This window comes from Typopeltis vanoorti, chromosome 17, assembly GCF_054136105.1.
Source record: "Typopeltis vanoorti isolate ZY-2024b chromosome 17, IOZ_Tvanoo_1.0, whole genome shotgun sequence".
Classification (NCBI taxonomy): domain Eukaryota; kingdom Metazoa; phylum Arthropoda; class Arachnida; order Uropygi; family Thelyphonidae; genus Typopeltis; species Typopeltis vanoorti.
The window spans coordinates 97594950-97605000 of NC_143565.1; the positions used below are offsets into that span (position 1 = coordinate 97594950).

Consider the following 10051-nt stretch of genomic DNA (forward strand, 5'->3'; position numbering starts at 1 on the left):
AAGTGTGTGTATTATGAGGATTGAGTTTTTAAGGTGGTAGATGTGTTTTTGGAGATGGCAAGGATGGTTTTTTTGGGGAGGCGGCAGGTGTTTCTTGAGGTGGGGAGAAGTAAGCATGTGTTTCTGAGTTGGCGGGTGTGTATTTTGAGGTCGGTTTCTTTGAGCTGGGGATGGCGGATGGGTGTTTATAGATGAACACCAGCGGGTGGAGGTGTTTTTGTGGTAGAAGATGGATGGGTTTGATTCGGCGACCAGGGTGAGTGTTTTTAGGTTGAAATGGGTGGGGGAACGACGTGGTGGCACATCGGCTGCCAATGACATTGCTTCCGGTGATGTACCTAAAGGATGGTGGGTGTTTTTAGGTGGGACACAGCAGGTAGTTGTAGGTTAATCTCGGAGGGCTACAGGCCCGAGATGTTTGGTGCTTGTTGATGGTTTCTGATATTGGTTTTTCATGTTTTTAAATGCTTTTATTGTTTATGTTGAAGTGGTGATTTGTTCGTTTCAGTGACTTTGCCCATTTTCATAAATTGGATGTTAAATTTCATTACTGGAAGTGAAGAAATACTACCAGTAACATATTCATTAATGAGTGTATTTAAGTTAATAATCACTGTAACAGAAGAATATAAGCATGCAATATAACTTAGTTTTCACCAGGATAATGATAAGTTTTTGACATGAATTTTCTATTTGCATAACGCAAACAGTGCCAAGTATAAACTTAAATAAACTTAGAGAACTTTTGATTTCTTTGATCATCATCATCATCATCATCATACGTATCAAGGATTTAGGCCTAGTATGGCCTGTTCCGGCCTTAGAAGTCATCGTTGAATCGTTTAAGAGGACGTCCTGGTTTTCTTTTTCCAAATGGCTTGTACTTTAAGGCTTGTTTTGGTAATCTTTCTGTTTTCATTTTTTGAACGTGTTCCATCCATTTATGTTTATATTTTTTAATTTTTTCAATTACTGGTTCTTGGTTTAATTCTTTCATAACATCTTCGTTTCTTTTGTGATCAATAGGATATACTTTGCAGTTTTTCTCATAAACTTCATTTCTGCTGTTGTTAATCTTTGTTTGTCTTTTTGTTTTATTGTCCAGATTTCGCTTCCATACATTAAGACCGGTAGGGCTAATGTATTGTATACTTTTAGCCTGGTTTGTTTTTGAACTAGGTTTGGTTTAAATATAGAGTTAATTACTCCTGTTATTTTTAAATATTTTGCAATTTTTATGTTTATATCTTTTTCATTTTCATAAGTGATCATACATCCTAGGTAGTTAAATTAATTCACCTGTTCTAAGATCTTGTTATCTAATACTATTTTAGTTCTTGCTGGATCTTGTCCTTTAAAGGCCATAGTTTTTGATTTTTCCGTTGATATTATCATACCATAATCTTTGGATATCTCATTTAGATTTAAAATAGATTTCTGTAAGTTATCTTCAGAATTTGTAATTATTATTTGGTCGTCTGCAAAGAGGAGAGTGTTTAAGTTAACTGTAGGTGAAAGTTTAATTCCTTGATGTAAATTTTTACTCCATTTTATTATTATTTCATTTAAGTAGATATTAAAAAGAATTGCTGAGAGGGGACATCCCTGTCGGACCCCTTGGTTTATCTCTCTTGTATATGATAGCTCATGATTTAATCTTATTTGTATTTGATTATTTTCATATATACTTGTGACAGCTTTTAGGATATTATTTGGTATTTGTCTTTCTTTTAATATGTTAAATAATATGTTTCTTTTAACTTTGTCAAATGCTTTTTCAAAGTCAATAAATGCAATATGTGTTTCTAAATTATTTTCTCTTCTTTTCTCTATTATTAATTTTAGGCAGAAGGCTGGGTCTATACATGATCGTCCTTTTCGAAATCCATTTTGTACCTCTAGAATAAAGTTTTCGGAATATTTCATTAGTTTGTTATTTAAGATTCTGCTATATATTTTGTAACATGAATTTAGTATACTGATACCTCTATAGTTTTTAGGGCCATCTCTATTACCTTTCTTAAAGATAGGAATCACAATTGCTTTTTTCCATTCTATTGGGGGGGGGGGGGGGAATATCAGTTGAGTAAATTTTATTTAAAAATAATAAGAATCTTTCTTTGAATCTTGTTCCTGCGTATTTATATAGTTCTGAACCTAGTTTATCTTCTCCAGGTGATTTTCCGTTTCTTGTTTCTTTCAGGCTGATTTCTAATTCTTCTTCAGTTATTTCCTTTTCATTTTCGTTAATTGTTTGCCAGTTGTCTTTTTTAAAATATTTGTCTGTCCACAGTTCTGTGTAGTAATTTAGAAATTCTTCTAATTTCAATTCAGTGTTTAATTTTGTTTTCTTTGGTATCTGCATTTAGGTGTTTCAAAATCTTATATACATTGGGTCTTATTTTATATAAATCATGTTCTAAATTAGAAACAAATTTATTCCATGATTCTCTATGTCTTTTTCTGACTTCTCTTCTAGCTATGGCTCTTATTCTTTTATATTCTATTTCATCTTCTAATCTTTTACTGCTTAACCATTTGTGATAGGCTTCTTTTTTCTTTTTGATTATTTCTTTGATTGTATCATCCCAGCTCTTCAGTTTTTTTCTTTTATTGAATTTTTTGGTCTTTCCTAAGCTTTCATTTGCTGCTGCATTTAGTATCGTTTTTATATTAAGCCATTCTATTTCTATTTCTTCATTTTGTTTTATTTTATCTAGATACTGGTTAATTCTTTGTTCATATAGCCATTGTACATTTGTGTCATTCAATAGTCTAGTTTTATAAACAAATGTTTCAATTTTTCTTTCTGTTCTTGTTACTTGTAGCCATTTAGGTGGTAATCTTAATTTTATTTTAACAAGGAAGTGGTCACTGCTTATTTCATATCCTCTGTGAACTCTAACATCTAGTGAAAATTTTGATGTCTTTTCATTTAATATGGAGTAATCTAATATTGATTTCCATCCTCTTGCTGCCCAAGTATATTTATGTATGTCTTTATGTTTATAGAAGGAATTCATTATTTTTAGGTTATTATAAACTACAAAGTCAATGAATTTTTTACCATTCCTGTTTAGAGTATGTTCTCCATGTATTCCTATATTATTATTAATGTTCGTGTTTCCAATTCTTGCATTTAAGTCTCCTGCTAAAATTATGTAATCATTTTTATTTATTTTATTATATATGTTTTGTAGCTGATTAAAAAAATCAATATTATCCTATTCTCTTCCTTCTTCTTGGGCATATAAACCAATTATTGTTAAATAGCCTCTATCTATTTTTATTCTAGCTTCTATTATTCTTTCATTCCATAATTTATAATGTTTTTATAATGATTTCTTTGATGGAACATAAAATAGTCGAATATCGTATAATTTTTCGAACTTAGTGAAATTGATAGTTGTTGGAAGAAGGAAAAGAAAAGAAAAGAAAAGAAAAGAAAAGAAAAGAAAAGTAAAAGAAATGCTAATATATAGCATTTATTATATTCTGACCAAAACTAATGGTTGTAGATTACGAATATATGAAGGTGGAACTGCTTTAAGCAAATAAAAGCATTGTAGAAAGGTTATCGTTTATTCGAGTTGTTTGTCATGATTATGTAGCATTTCTTTCTGGATATTAGGTACTTGGCTTATTTGCTTTTTGAAATTCGGTGGTTCCCAAATTTGCTGCGGAATGACTTCTAGTCTTCAGGGTGGCGGCGCATTTGTTCATAGCCTTAGAATGGAAGACGTTTCGATTGCAGTATGATATCACTTCGGTTGACATTAAATCGTCACCGGAAGTGACCTCCCACCACGTCAAGTGGTTTTGTTTACATAGTGGGTATCGGAGAGTAGCTATCATCCTAATGTCATACCCATTTCTTTCACAAAGATAAAATAAAATAAAAACTGAATTTCTGGGAGAAGAAAAATCATGCCATCTGAAAGAGATTGTCTAACTCACTTCAAAGGAAAATCTGTTATAAAAGTTTTTTGCGTCTGAATTGGGATTTGAATCCAAGTCTTTTCAAAGGACAAAATGCCCCATACTCCTTGTAATTGCTCCAGCAGTGCATTATATGTAATGTACATGCATCCTATAACATTCTAATATTATTCTGCTTATACATTATTTGTAAAAAGAATATATTTTTCCGTTTTTGTTTGACAGTCCTTTCAGTATTTTAAATATTAGGCCTGGTTCAAATATGATCGAATTCATAATCATAATCCTTACAACTTATGTCGAGCTTATTTGAGAATGGCATGAGCTAGTTACTGTTTAGTGCATTATGTTGTCTCATTGGCAATATACTAAATATATTCCTTCACGACAGCATGCAAGAAGACACACACACACAATATATATATATATATACAGTAGAACTCGGTTATAACGATCATGGTTACAGCAAATTCACGTTTATAACGAATAATTTTGAAGATATATTTGAATTACATTTGATTTAATGCACGTATTTCATGTTTATTACGAATTCGTTTCGCGGGAATAACGAACGAATAATACACGTTATTCCCGTGAAACGGAATGACGTGTATTAAATTTTACTGACATTTCGTACGTACGCATTTTCTGGTTGTGGAAAAATGTCGGGAGTCAAACGGAAAATTTTATCGGTTTCCGAAAAAGTAAAAATTATACGGGAGGTGGAAAGTGGCCAATCAAATCTGACTGTAGCAAAGAAATATGATTTGTCCCCATCTACAATATCAACAATTTGGAAGAATTGCGAGTTGACTCTGAAAGCTTTTGAAAACAATTTATCGAAGCGTAAAAAACTTAAAAAGTGTAATAAAAGTGACGTTGACGAGGCACTTATTTCGTGGTTTAAAGTGCAAAGAACTGTTGGCTTACCTATTAGCGGACCAATTTTGAAAGTTCAAGACGAAAAATTTGCTGTTCAACTTGGTTATAGCGATTTTAAATGCCGCAATGGGTGGATTGATCGCTTTAAGAACAGAAAAAACATCGTCTACGCAAAAGTAAGTGGCGAGGCGTTGTCCATTGACAAAAATGTTGTTTCTGACAGGATCAAGAATCTATGGCCGGACATCAAACGAAGGTATGGATACAACAACATTTATAATGCAGACGAAGCAGGGTTTTTTTATAATTTAACTCCCGATAAAACTTTTCAATTTCAAAACGAAAAAGTGCATTGGCGGAAAACTTATCAAAAATAGACTCACAGTTTTTGTTTGTGCGAACATGACCGGTAGCGATAAAAGAAATTTTATCGCTACCGGTCATATTTCTTTATGCTTTAAAAACATAAAGAAACTTCCCGTTGATTATATAGCGAATAAGAAGGCCTGGATGATATCTTAAATTTTCGAAAATGAAATTCGCAAGTGGGATAAAAATCTTCGCAGTGAAAACCAGAAAATTTTGTTATTGATAGACAACTGTCCTGCCCATCCTGTAGTGGCTAATTTAACAAACCTAAAACTTTTTTTTTTTGCCACCGAATGTGACATCTGTTTTGCAACCACTTGATCAAGGCGTAATTAAATGTTTTAAATCCCATTTTCGTCGTCTGTTAGTCTTGAAACTGATAGAACGCAGAGAAAAATCCGCGGAAAATGCTTATGCTTACGACTCTATCAGTGTACTTCACGCAATACGTTTAATGAGTGATGCTTGGAATTTGGCGTCATCATCTACGATACAAAACTCTTTTAAGAAAGCCGGTCTTGTGGAATACGAGTGAGAATCTGAAAAAGATGAAGAGGATAACTTACCGTTATCAGCGTGGTTAAAAGCGCGAAACTTGAGCAATTTTGAAATGTGCGCAGAGATTGATAATTTTATAGACATTGATAATGGCGTCGCAAGTTAGGGTATACCGACAGAGACTAACATCTTAAAACAAATCTCTCATACACCAGAAGAAGATAATAGCAGTAGTGACTCCGAGGAAGAAAATAGCAATGATGAGAAAATCGTTACCTGGTGTGAAGCAGAAAGTGCTTTACATATTTTAACAAGATTTATGGAATCGCGATCTGTAAGTTCAGACGACACATTCAAACATCTAAGTGGTATAAGGAACAATTTCAAACGTATGAAATATGCTTCTTGGCAAAGCAAAGCACGCTTGATGATTTTTTATGTAAAAATGTGAAGTTTTAAAATGAATTTTTGTTCTTTATATGTATGTATGCAGATATGTATTTATGTTATATATACCTATGCTGAGAAAAATCTGAAAACATGTTTAATTCGCTCAAATTATGACCTTCTTGGATATAACGAATAACAGTTATTACGAACAAATACATGGGGTCCCGTGGAATTCGTTATAACCGAGTCCTACTGTATATTCAGGGTGGCCATGAATTAACTATCCCTCTTTGGAGACATCTGTAGCTTAAACCAATAAACGGAATGGGACCACCACATTTTATATTGAGACTTTCGAAGGCATGGGGAGATGAATTCCGTGAAAAAAAAGATTTAGTACCAAAAGTCGCCGATAGGGGAAATTTTGGCGCTGGAGGAGCCAAAAGCAGTCGAATATTTGCAGTTAATGCAGGTAAAAAGGATTATGCAAATTTTACTGTGCATGCGTGACAGTATAATATTGGAGAGTTATTCACCTTTCCATCTATTGGTCAAGTTGAAAGATTCAGCTATTAATTCCTTTACTGTTCTCCAACTAGGATTTCTTGATTTTAGTCTTCTTATGGGGGGGGGATTCTGTATGTCTTCGTGAATAGGTTGGTTATCATTGTTGGTTAAATTTGTCCATAACTTAGCAAGAACTGCTTTTCTGCATAAGTTAGGAGGTGCGATGTTACTGGTGACAGGAAGCCAATAATTTGGTGTAGATCTTATAGTTCCTGGTACTTTTCTCATTGTTTGATTAAGTTGGATGTCCACTTTAGAAGTATGAACACTGTTGATCCATACTGGAGAGCAGTACCCCGCAGTTGAGTAAGCCAAGGCCAAAGCTGATAGGCGTAAGGCTTCAGCATCTGTACTCCAAGTTGGACCAGCCTTTTGGTGCATCCCATACATAGCATACTCATCCAGTTAAATGGACTAAACCTGGTCCTTTAGCTATATTGCATAAGATGCATTGATATGCACACAAAACGACAACTAACCAACCACTGCAATTTCTGCAGTATTCAAAATTGCAATATTGTATATTGTATTGAGTACCTGCATATTATACTATATATATATATATATATATATATATATATATATATATGATTTATCTGAAATGGAGTATAACTGAAAATTTTAAATAATTTGTTTTTACCTTATGTTTATAGGAATTGATTTAAATTCTAACTAGAAATCAGGACGGGCGGTTCACACCCATGGAATAGCAATATCATGGATATATTTTTTGCATTTATTCCTATTAAATAATCTCGTAATTCCGTCACATTCAGGTTAATAGTTCGGGTGTGTAGTCACAAATACAGACACATTTGAGCCATTTAAACAGACTTACAGCTGGCACAGCAGGTCAAATTCTTAGCGGTTTTAAACCGCCCAGAAGGCAAATAGTAGGGTGCGCGATCAGACAATAGCACCCAGAAGTCGTATGCAGCTGCGATTGGCTATTGTGTGAACCAATTCAATTGAACATTGTCCTTTGTCATGAGTTAATGTTTTTGTTTTGTGAGTTTCTGCATGCGCGAAGTGTCAACTGACGTGTTTATGACACCAATGTAGACAAGTTTTTAATATATGATTTTCTATAAATAATTTATAACTTCGCCCATATTTACAATAGGAAACAGTGTTGACCATCTACTGAATGTCCCGTTTTCTGCCAGTACTTTCGTGGGTCGTACGGTTGATTAGAGTCGGAGGCTAGAACTTCTGTATAAATAAGTAAAACGAGTTATTTCAGCCTTTGTTTGGCTCAACCAATCGGAAAAAAAAAAATAATTTCCCAAGCGTTTACTTCCGATTTCTGTGCGTATTATATGGGTGTATTTAAAAATCGTATCAAAATTCAAATTATCCGTATCTCATTCTATTATTTGTGCTTCTCGTGTAAACGGCGCTTGAAGCATAGCTATTGTTCATTTAACCTTTACGCTTTCCATATTTAAATTAAAATATCCAAAAGTTATCCTACAATTAATTGCATTGAACCGATTAAGATGTCCTGATGCGCTGGGAGCATCAGGACATCTTAATCGGTCCAATTAAGATGTCTTAAAACTTTCATGCATCGATCAAAATACAATCGGTCAAGTTGACGGAAATTTTGTATCGCTGGTTGCATAAGCCACACGACAGCACACCTAACGGAAACGGATAAGCAATGCTACTGCTAGAAATACTAGTTAAAAGTAGAATTGATTGCTGTCCTGTGAACAAGATGTATATTCGTCTTAGTTGACAAACAAACAAACAAACGTAACGTAACTATTTTAATCTGTAGGGAGATAAATGTGTAAGAAATATTAAATAATATTTCTGAATATTATTTAAAACGAAAGATATTGTTTATGGTTTCAGAAAATTAGTCCTGTGAAATACCGGATTAGAGTCATGAGGATGAACGTACTTCCTGAAACCCAATATTGTTTCTCGTTTTGTTGTAGTTTTGGGGATATACCTGTAAAGTTTTTTTTTTATGTCGTAATTTTCTCATATTTTATGTGAATTCCACCCATCTGTAAACGTATTGTACCTTACTGTGACTGGTGTGGTGTTACTAAGGGTCGGACATTCTGGAAATTGTACCATCCCTACTAGTTTTTCGCGACAACTTGTAGGGTTCCCCAGGGCATACAGACGTCTATATTAGATGTAATTTCTTAAAAAACTTCAGTAAATTGGGAAAATACTAATTTTAATTAAATTGACTTATTCCTGGAACAGTTGTTCTTACTTATTTGTAATAGTATGCATCATATGTTTTCTTGATTAAAATATTTTTGCAGTAACACGGTTCATTGTCAGAACTTTTCCGATAATTTTCCACGGTTAAAGTAGAATTCGATCCCCAGGGGCATGGCTCAAATGAAAGAGCGCTAGAGGTACCGTAATCGATTCCCGGCACCTTCAATCTTAATGTCCTATTTATTTATAGTTCTAAGTATTTATTATTATTATACCATCTGTACAGTGAAATAACATTCATATACAAGAATTTCTTCTATTATATCCTCTGTCCTAAAAGAAAAGGAACTTTTTGGAAATAAAAGAAAGTAGTGGCGCCACCTGTTGTACTTTTTATTGTCGAAAGCGGCAAACTTCATTAGTGTTGTGGCAACTGTTTATGACATTAGAAGCCGAGTTATAGTGCCGAGAGTGAGTATGTTTTGACGAACGGTCGGAAAATGAGTTTCAAACAGAGAGTTGAGTTTGAATTTTGTGTTAAACTTGGTAAAGGTTTTACCGAAACGCATCAAATGCTTCAAAAAGCATACTGTGATCCCGTACTCAAGTTTATGAGTGGTTTAAGCGATTTCAAAGTGGTCGTGAGAGCTTGAGGACTACGAAAAGCTGGGCCATCCAAAAACTGGCCTGAGCGAAGTTAACATCCAAAAAGTGATGATTTCAGAGTTATAGTGCCGAGAGTGAGTGTGTTTTGACGAACGGTCGGTCGTCACGACCATTGCTAGCTATGCGGACGATATGGCGATTCTGAGCAGATCTCTCAGACCACACTTAGCAATGCAGCGTCTACAAAACGCAGCAACTAGCCTGGAAGACTGGTTCAGGAAATGGAGATTAGAAGTCAATGCGGAGAAAAGTACTGCTATCCTCTTCACAAGACGAAAAGCAACACACCACGGAGTAATCAAACTTTTTAACACAGAAATTCCATGGAAAACCAAAACCAAGTATCTAGGTATACAACTGGATAGCCGACTCAGCTTCAACCCTCGCATTACTTATGCTTGTAATAAAGCCAACACAGCAATCAGCCAGCTCTACTCCCTCATCAACCGAAGAAGCAAAATGAATATTACAAACAAACTTAAGATCTACAAAACAATCATCAGATCCACTTTCTCATACGGATCGCCGGCTTGGGGTCACACTGCCCCCAGCA

General features: G+C 34.3%; 1 protein-coding gene across 1 annotated transcript in view; it reads left to right on the forward strand.

The window, feature by feature from the left end:
* The first annotated feature begins 229 nt into the window (after positions 1 to 229).
* The window catches only part of LOC150097673 (mediator of RNA polymerase II transcription subunit 25-like), a 35390-nt gene continuing 25568 nt past the window's right edge, over positions 230 to 10051 (forward strand). The window contains exon 1 of the mRNA XM_090406971.1: positions 230 to 376. Within this exon, the coding sequence (XP_090263097.1) occupies positions 230 to 376 (147 nt within the window). The remainder of the gene's footprint in view (positions 377 to 10051) is intronic.